Consider the following 15,776-nt stretch of genomic DNA (forward strand, 5'->3'; position numbering starts at 1 on the left):
CTATGGAGTTGGCTGTTCCAGAGAATACATGTAAATGTAATTTTAAAGAGTAGAGAAAATGTAGGTTTATAGTTAGACTGTGAATGGCTATTGAGTAACTGCTACTCCTGATATTTATAGACAGCTGAAAGCAGAGTGATTGAAGTACTTCTGTAAACTGGACAATTCGTTGGAGTGAATTTGTGAGAAAAAAAATCCTATAAAATTTTAGAAAAATATGTGTACTTCCCCTCCCTTCCCCTCTCCCTTCACCAATGTTTGAATAGTGTATCACAATGTAGCCGGCTGTAGAACCAGCTTGGCCCATTATATTAGTTGGCTGTACATGTGAGAAGTAACATCCCGAGCAAAAAATGACCAGGTTTTCAGAAAATGAGGCTGTGGATTCAGTGTTTCTTCCAGAAAATGCTACGTCTTCTTCATCTGATTTTGCTTCGAGGACTGTGTATTATCAAAGGGGAGGTCAAGTGAAATTATTCCAGCAATAGGTATGCCTTTTTATGTGAATCCCACCTTTCAATGGTTATAAATTATATATTTAGTATACTATGTATGGACAAGGATTACTAAACTGCTAACCCTGCTCTGGAGACCAGACGTAGAACCTTTTCAGTCACTTTAGGCCTTCACTAACCTTGGTACTGTTGAACTGATAGTTACTGTCATTTGCCCAAATAACCAGTCTGTTCAAGTCATCCTACAAGGATTCTGTATCAGCTATCCTCATCATCAGTAAATAACTGAATATCACCCCTAAACCATCCCTAGTATTATCATCATCAATGTGTAAAAGTTAAATGAAAGTAGCCCAAGTTCCAAACCCTGTGGTAAATCACTGGTAATCCTTGAATAATATAAGCACGTAAACACAAGAAAGATATTTAATTAGCCAAATATTTTGGTCTGAAAATTGCAGACCATTAAAAAAAATTGCAGTGGCATTACAAGAACAGTTTTTAAAAAAAATACAAGGTGGAATACTAACAATAGATCATTTAAAAATAGAACAAGCCGCATGATATAACATCACGCAGCTTGTTCTATTTTACTGGTAATCCTTCTTTTGGACTCAGCACCATCATACATCACTTCATGATATCTGCTGGTCAGTTACTAACTTATCCATATCACAAACCAGTTTTATGTACCCATTCTTTTGAGTTTGCCTAAGAATTTCATGTGAAGAATCCTGTCAAATATCTTGCAAAATCCAGCAATATTATGGTATATTATTTTCTTGTCTAGCTCTGCCATTACTATTATAGTAGAATGATAGAATTATAATAGAAAGAATAGAATATAAACTATAATAGAATTAGCTTTTTTTTTTTTTTTTTGTTATTGGAAGTATAGTTTTAAAAAGTATTTTAGAGATCAAGACAAGACTAATATTTGAAACTACTGTAACATTGCTTACAAATTTTATTAGCACTAGATGCTAATTTATATAAAAAAAAAAAACTATAATTTTATTTTATTTTAGCATGGAGCAAGTCTTCGTATTACTGATCATGATGGTTTTGCTCCTTTAGATTTGCTTGTTAAAGATAGGCTCCCACATATTGAATATCAGCATTCTGGTAAGTATTTTGGTTTTTCAATTATATGGTCATGGTGTTAACTTTTTAGCAAAATAGTTTATTCTGTAATTCTTTATTAAAAATTTTTCTGTTAAAAATCTTTTGAAATAAAAGGTTGAAATGAAAAATCTGTCTTGGTATATACTAAATCTACACTGATGATCTGATATTGAATACTTTCTGACAAGTAATCAGTTAAATGAGAAAATTTGTTACTGTTGCTTACTAGTCAGGTCTTTTCTGTTTCTCAGTTAACACCCCCAACTGGCTATGACCTATAGATGTCCAGCTAAATCTGGATACAATTCCATTCCGTAACACCTGTTGAATAACATGGATAAGAAGTGCAGTTTGGTCCCACTATTTCATCCACCTCGGCCAGTAGAGATGTTAAAGTAGATGCACGTTCTTTGCTCATTGTATGTTAGCCTGTTATGGACAAACTGGAATGGAAGAACATCATCTTATTGGAAGAATATGAAATGCATCAGCCACTACTATTATTCAAAGTTAAGCATAGCAGATCAAATGGAAGAACTGCTGTGCTTTATCATAGCAAGTATAAATGTGAAACTTTTTTAAGCATCTGCAGCTGCTTTTAAAAACCACTTGTTCATTGAAACATGGTGGTGAGAAACTTCCTAAAATATGGAAAACTGTAATTTTTAGAACTCCCATTTAACAACCAAGGCTTCCTAGAAGTTTAGGCTTTTAGTCAAATCTGCATTTTTGTTGCTTGTGTATTGAAGATGTCTCTCACAGATGCAATAGTGAAGTCATTAAAGTGTTGTTCAACTCATTCATTTCTATGTGCCCTTTAAGCCTCAATATATGCTTAGTGACTTTGGTGTTATTTCACCAACAGACTTGGCTGGACAGGAATGCTCTAAGTCTGGAATATTCATCAATAATGGATATGATCTTTGTTCTTCTGTACAGATTTGCAAACAGTCTGTATAGAAATCACATTAACAGGGCACTAAGTAATCTTCTTAGGAGAGTTAAGAAAGGTTGCTCATTTCTGGACAGAACAGAAAGCCACCTGAGGTTTATATATCATCAACAACAGCTTTTTCAGTCCTGCTGGATGAATGCCTCTCCATGCTTCTTCCATTTTAGCTGTCTTGTGCATCTCTCCACCATGTCCATAACATCTTGTTATTGAATCATCCCATCTCACCACAGGTCTATCTGGTTTTTGATAACCAGTTCTTGGTGTCCATTCTGTTGTTCTTTGATGTCTGTTGTCAGACATTCTCATCGCATGTCCTGCCCAGCACCATTTGTTCCCTTTTATTACTAAGGCAATGTCCATTACCTTTGTTTGCTTATTTATCCAAGTATTATTCCTTTTATCTAACTGGGTTATTTCCAGAATGGCTATTTCCATCTTTCTTTGTGTTGTTTTCAAATTGTCTAGGTGTTTTTTGGTCAGACTCCAGATTTCACTACTGCTGGTCATTGTTGGAAGGTTTACACACACACACAGAGGAATGAAGACAATAGACATCATCAACATTTGTCAAACCACTGCTAGATGAAGGCCTTTCCAAGATTACTCCAGAAATGTCTGTCCATGGCTCTCCTTTCCCATGTTATTTCTGCAAATCTAATATCATCAGTCTGCCATGATTTAGATCAGCATTGTGGTAATTTTTCCTCTTGTGAAATCCAATCCAGTACTTCTTTTATCCATTGTTGATCTTGTCTTCTAGCAATATGCCCAGCCCTTCAGATGTTTCATTCTTCCTATGATATCAGAGACTTTGGTTTGATTTTGTATCCACATATTCCTTTTTTGTAATTCAATTCTTCTTTCTATAGTAAGTTGCACTGTTTTGAAGTTTTGAATTTCCTTTGCATTTAGTATCCATGTTTCACAGCCATATGTCAATATAACAAGAATACGTTGGCTATTCTTTTCTCTTCAGGCATAATGGTAGTTGGCTTTGGAATATCGACTAATTTTCCAAATGCTTTCCACCCAAGCATTTTGTCCCATTGGTATCTGTTGTCCTAAGTACTTATAACGAACTACTTGTTTAATTTCGTTATTGCTGTTTTGTATTATTTCTGGTTGGACATAGTTTTAAACACACACACACACACACACACACACACACACACACTGTTTGGAAAGAAGTCAACAGACACCATAGCATGAGGAACAAACAGCCATGGCACATATCTTAATAAAATAGAGGACCTCTTTCACTGTGATTACTGCAGTAATCCTATGGGACATACTTCTACAAGCAGACATTAGTGATCAGTAGGAATTTTGGATCATTCTTCTGTAGGCATGTAATGGATTCCTGGACTGTTGTTGGACAGATGTCTCCCTTGACCTCACCTGACACTCTAGTTCATCCCACAGATATTCAGTAGGGTTGAGATCAGGGCTCTGTGGAGGCTAGTCAAGTGTGGTGACGTTCATGTCCACAAACCATACAGTTACAGCAGCAACCTTATGACATGGTACATTGTCTTGCTGAAAGAGACAATGGTCAGTTCTGTAGAAACAAGTAGGTAGCATTGCATTATCCCGAATGTTCAGATATCTCTCGGAGTTCAGTGTTCATGGCACCATAAACAGAGGTCCAAGGCCAAAGCAAGTAAAACAGGACCATACCATCACTGCCACCTCCAGATTTCATAGATGGAGTTATGCACTGTGGTAAGAGACGTTTACCAGGCAGCCACTACATCCGCACTGACCATTTGCTCAGTAGAGGATGTAGCATGATTCGTCATTCCATAACATAATTTTCCAAACTTCCACTGTACGTGTTCTTTACACCACTGAAGACCATGCTGCATGTTAGTTTGGGTAATGAGGGGCTTGCATATTGCCATCCTACCATGGAAATTCATGTTGTGAGCCTCGGTTCTAAATGATTTTGTGCAGATTCTTGTTCCACTCAATGCCGATAAATGGTGATTTTTACACATTACCCTTTGTACATCCTACGGTCATGTTCAGTGAGTGTGACGAGTCATCCACTGTGGGTAGCACTTGCAGTTGACTCCCTGCGTTTCTGTCTCAGTATGGTATCACTGACTGTTGACCTCTGCCATCCCAGGTCAACCCAGAAATTGAGTAATCTACTGATATTCTTCTTGAACTATTTTGATTGTAGTCCTTTGGAAATACTTCATAGTGGGAGGCTGTTCTAAAGAATTAAGGTGGAAGAACTGAAGATGACTGGGAGTGGCATGCTCAATGAGTATGCAGTTAGACTGTAAAGGGATGTTAAGCAGCTGTTGCTCAAGTTCCTGTTAATCTGTCCGAAAGGGGAGGAATAATGGATGCTAATTCTGCTGAACAGTGGCCATGGCAATATCTGTAGATGAGACACATTGCAGAAACTGATCATCAAAGTGGCTAAAGAGAGTCTATAAGAGGTAGGCAGTTACAAATAAAGATCATCATCAGTTTCCTTATATGTACCTTAAGGGGAGAGAGGTGTTCAGGCTGCTGTGATGGCACTGCATGATTGATTAAGTTTACATTATTATTCATCTCCTATCAACAATTTTCCTCCAAATCAATATATTAGTTGTGAGCACTCCAATATTGTCATATCTAACATTTTATGCTTCTAAGGCATTTCTGACTGAATCAGAGTGTAGGTCTTTGATTTGACTGAAGACCAAGGTATAGGTCTTCCTCTGGGTCTCTGGGCCATCATCACTTAAAACTGCACCTAAAGAGTGAAATATTTTACTTGTTTTATATGCTCTCCATTGGAATGCAGCAGAAGTTTTCTGTTCCTGCCTGTTTTCATACTTTTGGTCTTTTTATTGCTGATTTTCATGCCAAATTTGTTACAACTATTATTCTATTTAGTTAGAGAATCCTAGAGACTTGTAGGAGTACATCATCTGCATAAATGCTATTGCTACTCCTTCCTTTCTTTGATCATTATTTCTTGAATATAACATCCTATACGAGGTGTGACAATTTAATTCCCGGAATGACCACGTGGAGTCACGCGAGTAATCATGTTTGTACATCTTTTAACTAATGCGTTCATAAACCTCAGCTGATAGAGTCAGTTGGCTATTGCCAAAACAATAGAGATCTGTGTGTAAACTTTGGCATAAAAATGTGTGATCAAAATTTGGAGCAACATGTTAATATCATATTTTGTGTGAAAATCGGCAAAACTGCTACTGAAATATTGGAGCTGTTGAAAGTGGCATATGGTGTAGATGCTCTGAAAAAAGTCAAGTGTCTTTGAGTGGCATAAAAGATTCAAAGGTGGGTGAGAAGATGTGAACAATGAACCTCAGAAGTGGACAGCCAAAAACAAAAACAGAGTGCGAGATTTGGTATACGGTCTGAGATAATTAAGTGTGCGATTAATGGTTATAAATTGCAAATGAATTGAGAAACGGTCAGGGTAATTTTAACCGAAGGATTGGCGATGTGAAAGATTTCTGTGAAGTTTGTGCCTCGGTTCTTGACGGGTGAACAGAAGCGGCGGTGTGTTCAAGTTGCGACTGATCTTTCTGCAAATAAGCACATGTTTCCAAGAGTAATTACAGGTGACAAAACCTGGTGCTTCCAGTACAGTCCTGAAACAAAACACCAGAGCATGTACTGGAAATCCCGAAGTTTGCCACGTCTGAAAAAAGTATGCATGTCACATTTGCAGTTCAAGACCATGCTGGTGTGTTTCGTCCATTATGAATTTAACGAACAGGGATAAACAGTTAGCCAAAAATGCTATTTAGAGGTGCTGAAAAGATTACAAGATTCTGTTTGAAGGAAAAGACCTGAATTATGGCCTGACAAGTGGCTCATCCACCACCACAATGCGCCCAGCCATAGTACATTCATCATGAGAGAGTTTCTGGCCAAAAAATTGATTACCGAATTAGGTCATTCTGTTTATTCACCTGACTTAGCTCCCTGTGATTTCTAGCTATTACTACGAGAAAGTAATAGCTATCTCTAGCTATTACTTTCCAGAATTAAATACTATGCTAAAAGGACGAAGATTTTCTGACATCACTGATATCTAGCATAACGTGATAAAGGAATTCAAGAGTATTCCAGAAAAAGAGTTCCAAGCCTGTTTCCATAAATGGTTTAGATTTAATGATTTATACACTGATTTAGATGGTGTTCCCATAAATGGGAACACCATCTAAATCAGTGTATAAATGCACAAGGGGACTACTTTGAAGGTGGCAGTAGCCACTAATTCATAGTTCTGAACATAGGTTTTTTACAGATGCATTCTGGGAATTAAATTGTCACATCTCATACTTATTATTTAGAAAAACCCGTTTTTGTCTTCTTTCTCTCAGTAATGCCAATTATGACCATGTATTACTTTTCAAATTGTTCTGCAAGCTTGAATTCCTTTTCATTAATACTCCTTATATTGATGGTTCCTGACTTTAGTTCTTCTGATATTGGGTTTATTCTTCTAGATGTTAAGGTGGAGTTTTTTCCAGTAGCTGACTTTTCACTCTTCATCCTAGTTCCCTAACAAAAACAGTGGGGCCTTATTTGGTCAGGCAACACCCCAACCAGCAAACAGCACTGATGTGATATAGGTTTAAAGTTTTGCAACCTCTCACGTATGGGACTGATAAATAAAAAAATTATTAATTACCTCTAAGAAATATTTATCTGATCAGTCAAATTATGATGTAAAAAAACATAGAAGTATTATGAGTTTTTACAAAACTACCTTAAAATATTTATGCAGTAAGATGTTCTTTACTTAGTCTATGTTTACTTAGTTTACTTACCTATCTTTCATCATACTGTTCGTGATTTAAGCCAATCGAGAGTACAGTTTGGTCAGCTAAGTCCCAAATTATCAGCCCATCCCCGTTCATTCAAAACAAATAAAGATAAGAGTGATATTCATCAGAATGATTTTAAAAATATATCAGAAGAGAATTAAGTATGTAGCTTAAATGAAAAGATCAAGGAATACACTGAGAAATGCGAAGATCATATTTATGGAATAGAAAGATATTGATAAGAGTAGTAATAGCATTCAACACCAACATGAGGATAAACTTCTTAATTGGAAGGCAATTTCAAGTAGTTATATGGGCACACTTCAAAATTGGGAAATGGACAGTGGTGTACAGGTGATCCCACAGAGGGTTCTCCTAAGGAAGAAGTGGAGAATTTTTTAAGACATTATAGCAGTCAGTGACATAAAGAAAATGGAAAAAGTTGTCCTTGTTGGAGATCTAAACAAAAGTAAGAAATGACTCCCAGCAGGCATATAGAAACATTATGGGAAAATTTGGAGAAAAGGACAAGGTTGATAATAAGATATAAAATAGTCTTTACAAACACCATGTTTCAGTATAAAGATGTACATAAGTTCACATGAAGAGAAGACACAGGAAATAAGAAAAGCTTCATTGAACTATGTCATTGTTAATAGTGATATCTCTGTTCTGATTCAGGACAACAGCGTGCAGAGGAAATCGGAAATGACCATTTAGCTTTTTAAGTAGCATAAAATGAAAAGAACAGTATGTAAGTTTTAAAATATCAACTGGAGAAAAAAAAAAAAGAGGGAGTGGGGTAAATATACACCCAAGAGTGGGGAAGCTTTGGAAGAGGAATAGACCAATGAAAAAGAAATAGAGAATGTCTCCTCAATTAGAACAACTATTGAATGACTGTCAAAAAAAAAAAAAATCTTTATATTTCATATACCAGCATTATTTTATGGAAGATCTGTATACACCGCTTGGAAAGAAGTCAACGGACACCATAGTGTGAAGAACAAATAGCCATAGCACCCTCCTTAATAAGATGTAGGACCTACTTTCACTGCAATTACTGCAGCGATCCTGCAGGGCATACCTTTCACAAGTGTATGATGGCAATCAATGGGAATTTTGGACGATTCTTCCCATAAGCATGTAATGAGGTCCTGGGCTGTTGTAGGGCAGGGACATCCCTTGACCTTTCCCAATGCAGTTCATCCCACAGATGTTCAGTATGGTTGAGATCGGAGCACTGTGGAGGCCAGTCAAGTGTAGTGATGTTCATAAACACAAACTATGCAGTTACAGCAGCAGCCTTATGAAATGGTGCATTGTCCAGAATATTCAGATACCTCTCAGAATTCAATGTTCATGGCACCACAAACAGAGGTCCAAGGCCAAACCAGGAGAAACAAGCCCATACCATCACATGGGGATGCTTGTTGACTTCTTTCCAAGCTGTGTATGTTAACTTTCTGTTCTACCACTTTTCCACTAAACAGTCTGTCTGCCTTTCTTCATTTTCTACTCAACCTGTAATGTGAATAACAGCTGCTCACCATCTATGATTACAATTTAACTTTTCAAATCGAATTGTGCCTCCTTTTTCATTCCCTCCACCTGTGTTCTTAGGAACAGCCTTCTTCACCAAGTGTTTCTAAAGGACTACAACCTAGAGTCATTAATGTTCTAAGAAGAACATCAATATTATGTTAATTCTTAACATCCCCCCCCCCCCCCCCACAGACACTCCAATAATGTGCTGTAGATTTTGCAGTCTCGTGTAGGATCATCATCAAATTCCTGTCATGTACCCTCAAGGGGTGTACAGGATAACGTAGTACTACATGAAAAAAAAATTACGTCATTACTAACTTCCTATCCACAATTTTCCTCCAAATCAGTCTGTTACTTGTCAAGACTCCAACATTATCAGATTTTATATTTCTATCATCTAAGGCACTTTGTACCGTATCAATCCTCCTATATCTTAGTCTTCCTCTGAGTCATTTTGCTGCCAACCTGGCAGAGAACACTTATTTTGCTAATCTTTCTTCGCAGAGTGACCATATTTCAAGTGACCATACCACCTGAGGTTAGCAGAGCTAATCTCAGGTGGTATGGTCACTTGAAATTAGCTCTGCTAACGCATTCCTAGATGCTGACAATGTCAAGTTCTTTCCTAATATCCTTGTTTTTAATATGATATTGTCATTGATGCAATCTGTTCACGCCTCTAATCTTTCTCAGGATTCTCATATCTGCGGTCTCTAGTCTTTGGTCAAGTGTTTTACTTCTGACCCAGCTCTCAGATCCATGAGTTAAAACTGGTTTGAACACTGTCTTGTATACAGCTAATTTAATGTTACGACTAATTTCTCTCTTATTCCATATGAATTTATTCAGTTGACTTCCTACCATACTAGCTTTGCTGATTCTGTTGTCTATTTCGATATTTAATTTACCATCTTCAGTAAAAATCATGCCTAAGTAGCTGAAACGTTTTACTTGTTCCACAGATTCTCCATTCACAACACGGTTGACATTATCAATGATTCTGCCTATTTTCATTGTCTTTGTCTTTTTATTGCTGACCTTCATACCATATCTATTACAACAGCTATTCAATTTAGTCAGAGAATCTTGCAGACTTGTAGCAGATTTATTTAGAAGTATAACATCATCCGCATAAAGCAAAGAGCTGACATTAACATCTCCAATTTTGATATCACGTCCGATACCACTTTCCTTCATAATGTGATCCATTTAGATAATGAATAACAGAGGGGATAATGTACATCCTTGTCTCACACCAGATTTAACATTAAACAATCTTCCTGTACTTCCTTCAATTCTGACTGCTGACTTACAACTCAAATAAAGACTGAGTATTGCTTGATATAACTCCCCATTGACACCATATAACTGTAGAGTATTAAATAGCTTCTCTCTTGGCACCTTGTCATATGCCTTTTCCAAATCGACAAAACTTAAATACAGATCTCTGTTATATTCCCATGCTTTCTCGACTATTTGTCGTAAAGTGAAGATCTGATCCTGATAACCTCCATTTGGCCTGAATCCAGCTTGTTCTTCACCAAGCTTTTCTTCCACAATTCTTCTCAACCGTTTCTCAAGTATACTTGCATAGATCTTGCCAGGAACGCTCAGTAGGGAAATACCTCTGTCATTCTCACATTCAGTTTTATTTACCTTTTTATATATGGGTAATATGAGAGCTCTACTCCAGTTACCAGGAATTTGTCCCTCTGTCCAGGCTTTATGAACTATGCAGTGCAGCCACGTAAGACTCTTATACCACCGTACGTCAGCATTTCTGGTCAAATATCATCTACTCCTTTTGCCTTTTCACATTTCAAGCCTTTGATGGCTTTTCCTACTTCAAGTTTGGATATGTATTCTTGACTGCATGCCTGGTCAGTATTTTTTACCACTGTGCTGTCATCACTGCTTGTTTCATTTAGCAGTTTTTCAAAGTAATTAATCCGTACATCAAGGATATCTTTTTCTCCCAATTTCATGTCACCTTTATCATCTCTAACTCCTTTTACAGCACTTTTTCCTCCATTCCTAAGCTTCTTCAACAACCTTCAGAATATTTTGCCACCTTCTTGATATTTATTTTCTATATTCTTGCCAAAGTCCTCCCATGACTTTTGTTTAGCTAGTTTTACACAGTGTTTAGCATTCTTGCATTTGTCTCTGTATTCTCTAAGAGCACAAGCTGACTTATTTGCCAGGAACTTTTGATATGCTTTCTTCTTTTCCTTCACTGCCTCTTTAACTTCCTGTGTCCACCAGGGAGTTCTGATTTTTCTATCCTTGCAGACAACCTCACCACATGCATCTCTGGCTGAATCAATCAGGGATTTCTTCAAGACTTGCCATTGAATCTCCAAGGTTTGGTTCCTGTTCTCAAACTCTTTCATTTTTTCTTCAATAATCTTTGTGTATTTTAGTCTACAGTTCACATCTGAGTGCTGCTCAACTTTTATTTGCTTTAAAACTTTCTTACATGTGATTCTTTTCAATATGAAATTCAATTTTATCCTGCTCAAGACTAAATAGTGATCACTTCCAATTTCAAATCATCTGTACACTCTGGTGTCCTGCTCCAGGGAGAAAACATCACTATCAACAATAACATAGTCAATGAGACTTTTCTTATTCCTTGCCTCTTCTCTCCATGTGAATTTGTGCACATTTTTATGTTGGAACATGGTGTTATTAATACCCAGTCCATGTCCTGAGCAGAAATACAACAGATATTTGCCATTATTATTAGCTTTGCTCTTTTCTCCAAATTTTCCCAAAATATTTTTGTATGTCTCACAGTCATTTCCTACTCTGCTATTTAGATCCCCAACAAGGATCAACTTTTCCTTTTTCATTGTGTCAGTTGCCTTTTCTAAAGCCTCAAAAAATTCCTCCACTTCTACCTTAGTAGAACCTTCTGTGGGACCATAGGCACAAATAAGTCTCATTGTCCCATTTCCCATTCTCATATTTGTCCACATTACTCGTGTAGGATTGATATTTTTTAAAAAATGCAGGAGATCTTGAGGATTCTTTAATCTGTCCATTTTTCCCTCTTTACATATAAATTACATTATCTCATTGAGATGTGCAGGTGAATTGTAGTTCATTTCTGTTTCTCATTTAAGAAATCATAAAGTGCCTTATTTGTTTGTTAATGCTACAGCTGGTGTTATAAATGCTGACATTCACACCATCTGCCAGAGAAAGTTGTCAGCTTTGTTGTGAGCAAAATGCAGTTTTGTCTTATTCTTGGAATCCATCGTTTGTCCCTTCTTCATCTGTGAAAAGATCCAGACCTTTAGACAAATTTTCTGAGTCATTTTTGGGATACCTATATTGCAGTTGTGGCTCAGGTACATAGCTGAGCTGTATTGAAGCTGTAACTCATTTAGACTCCAGAATGTTTTCTCTTTCACTATGCTTTATTACTTCACTCCTGATTAATTACTTACTCTGCATAGATCCTGAACCAGTCTGAGAATATTCTTTTAAGAAATTAAAAACATTTCTTAATGCTAATTTTTCATTTTTTAAATCCTTGCTTTACTCCAAGAACCAATTCAACAAAATTATCCTTCACTTACTTTTTCTGATTAGTATATGCCAGTCATTCTGATTACAATTTAACCTTTCAAATCTAGTATCCTTAAAAATTCTATTTTTGGTCTAACTAGTAAAAATTAAGACCAGGCAATCACTATCTGTACATGTTAAATTAAACTTGTCAAGAAATTATATTCTTGTTTAACTCTCTTTACATGCAAATTTTGTTTGCTTATACTTGAAAAGTGTAAGCTGTATATAATGCATTGTATTATACACATCCAAAAAAAAAAAAAAAGTTTGAATTAATGCAGAAGTCATATTTCCCATGCAAAGTAGTAAAAAAGTGTATCACCTTATTATTGAAATACTCTGGATTAGAGATAGATGTAGAAAGTTTTTTCACTTAGTTATGAATTAAATTAAACTTTCCGAGAAATTATATTCTTGTTTAATCTTTTATCCAGGTGTAAGTGAAATGTAGTGAAACCTCCCTAATGCATAGCATTCTATATACTTTGCAAAGGATGTTGCTTTTGCATTAAGGGATATTAAGACAGTTGATGTGAAGTCATCAGTCTCAATATATATATATATAAGCCTAGTTCCAAAGATACTTCATGTTCGAAGTTTGTTTGCTTACACTCGGATCATGGATTAAATAAGAATGTAATTTCTTGGCAAGTTTGATTTAATTTGTAACCAAGTGAAAAAACTTTCTATGTATATGTTTCTATCGGCACATGGTAACTTCAAGAATTGCACAATGCAGTATTTCAAATGAAACAATTCTATCTCTGATTTTAATCTTTGACCAACATGTTATACATGCTGGTTTGAAGATGAGTATAGTGAAAATGCTCAAAATTTGGTAACTTTTCATATGAGATTGCTGTTTTCCAAAATACTTGATAGGAGAGTGAATTTTTATTTGTAATATTTCTAATTTTCCTACAGCTTTAACAAAACCATATTCTAAAAGTTTATATTAAATTAAAAAAAAAAATTGTTGGGATACACTAAAATTTAAAACTTAAATCCTCTCTCAATATACAGATAAGCTCTTTTAACCACCTCTGTGGCCATACGGAAGAAATATATCAATTTATGCATAAGAATCTGTGTGAATTCAGAAATATCCAGATGTCATTTTCAGTATCAATAGGCACTTTGCATCTACATAATTAATGTGTAAACACATCGAGGCCAGAAAGGAATTTTAAAGAATACCAACTTGGGCTTTGTAGAAACATTTATACAAACAATGGAAACAGCTTGTGGAAATATTAAAGCTGCTCTGGTAAAACCCATTTAATTTTTGAAGCTCAAGGCATAATTAGATTACTCCTTAGACTTCAAAATGAACATGTTCAAAATACTTATTTCAAATCATATGCAATTAGATATGCAATACCACTATTGCTTAATAATTTCTCTTTTCTCATTTTGTTGTCCTTATTTGATAGTATGTATATCACATAATTTCATCCAGTGTTATAAATCACTTACTGATTGTTCTCATTAGATTTATCTGAAGTGTATATGTGGGGATCAAATGCTAATTACAACTTGGGCCTTGGAAATGAACAAATTAAAGACCATCCAGAATTACTAGAATGTTTCAGAAGAGATTCAGTCAGTATAAAGCAGGTCAGTTATAATTTTTACAGGTTTATTTGTTTTTATTTACCAGTTATCACAAGCAGTTAATATTCACTATAAATGCATTCATATTTTTATAGGATTGAGATAGATCACCTTTCTCTGATCTCAGTCCTGTTTAACAAATATTTATGAAATGAAAGTGTGATATTTGTTGCAATATTTTAAAGTTCAATTCTTCAAACAAAGTGTTTACAATCATTGCTTTGTGACATGGAATGTTATGTTGGAACGTGTAAGGGTAAGTACCACAAAATTGTCACTACATAGGGCATACAAAATTGCCCACAACATCAATTCTGGACAATTGTGCAAGGTTAGTGCATTCTAAACAGCTTTGTGTATGCATTCCCTGGTTGTAGTGCATAGAATCATAGCTGCTAGATCCTATCAGCTATGCTTAAATCTGATGATTGTAATGCATTACAACCATCAGATTTCTTAGAATTTAACACCAGATTTCTAAAACTTATAAACCAAATATACAAAGAGGGAAAATCCCCCAAAATGCTGGGGTATAGCTCTAGTGATCTCAATTTACAAGAAAGGTTAAAAAATACAAATTGCAATAACTATCATGGTATCAGCCTCCTTAATACAGGATACAAAATCTATGCCAAAATGTTAAGAAACAAATTAATATTATAGAATTGCAGTTAGAAGAACAGAATGGATTTTGTAAGGGAAGATCATGTGCAGACATAGCTTTTATTTTAAAATTAATTATAGGAAAAACATAGAGAATACAATATTGAAACATACATAGCTTTCATTGATTATATAAAAGCATTTGACAAAGTTCTGAGAAATAAACTATAGGAAATTCTAAGGAATATCACATTTCAAACCAACTATATAATGCTCTATTGAACATATACCACAATAATGAAATAGCAATAAAGCAAAATGGTATATCTTCTTGGAAACCAATAAATAGAGGAGTCTGTCAAGGCTGTCCTTTATCACCCATATTATTTAACATATATATATATATGTGGACAATATTATCAAAACACGGAGAGAAGTAAATACATGTGGTTTCCAAAATAATCAACATACAAAAATAGACACATTACTCTTCGCTGGTGATCAGATCATCTTTGGAAAGAACGAAGACGAACTGCAGAAATCAATGTATAATCTAAATAATATACAACAATATGGCCTGGAAATATCAATGGAGAAAACTGAAGTCATGGCTTTTCATGGAGATAACCTTGTCAGAAGTAAAATAATTGAACAAGTTGATAATTTCAAATACCTAGGCTGTAAACTATCTTACATAAATGAAATAAATATTGATTTTAAGGTGACAAATTTGATAAAAATCACTGGAGTAATTAACAGAACCTTTAAGCCTAACTACATACAGAAGCACACAAGATTTAGAGTCTATAAAACAATAGTCAAACCCACGCTATTATATGGAAGTGAGATTTGGACCTTCGGAGAAAGGAATATACAGAGAATTCAGGCAGCAGAAATTAAATTCTTGTGGAAAACAGAAAAACTCACCCTATTAGATTAAAAAAAACCCTAAAAAAACAGTGAAATAATTAAAAATCTTATCAATTCCATAACAGACTCAATGATTAAATAAAAAATGGGATAGACCATATAGCAAGAATGCAGAGAGAAAGATTACCAAAAAAGATTTTAACATATAATTTTAGA

At 35.3% G+C, this 15,776-nt stretch overlaps 1 protein-coding gene across 2 annotated transcripts in view; it reads left to right on the plus strand.

Moving 5' to 3' along the window:
- LOC150096231 (inhibitor of Bruton tyrosine kinase) overlaps window positions 1-15,776 on the plus strand; it is a 334,746-nt gene that overhangs the window by 28,985 nt on the left and 289,985 nt on the right. For both annotated transcript variants that reach the window (XM_090408899.1, XM_090408900.1), the window contains exons 4-5: window positions 1,484-1,580; window positions 13,966-14,090. In XM_090408899.1, the coding sequence (XP_090265025.1) occupies window positions 1,484-1,580; window positions 13,966-14,090 (222 nt within the window). The remainder of the gene's footprint in view (window positions 1-1,483; window positions 1,581-13,965; window positions 14,091-15,776) is intronic.

The sequence above is a fragment of the Typopeltis vanoorti genome, chromosome 19 (genome assembly GCF_054136105.1).
Source record: "Typopeltis vanoorti isolate ZY-2024b chromosome 19, IOZ_Tvanoo_1.0, whole genome shotgun sequence".
Taxonomy (NCBI): domain Eukaryota; kingdom Metazoa; phylum Arthropoda; class Arachnida; order Uropygi; family Thelyphonidae; genus Typopeltis; species Typopeltis vanoorti.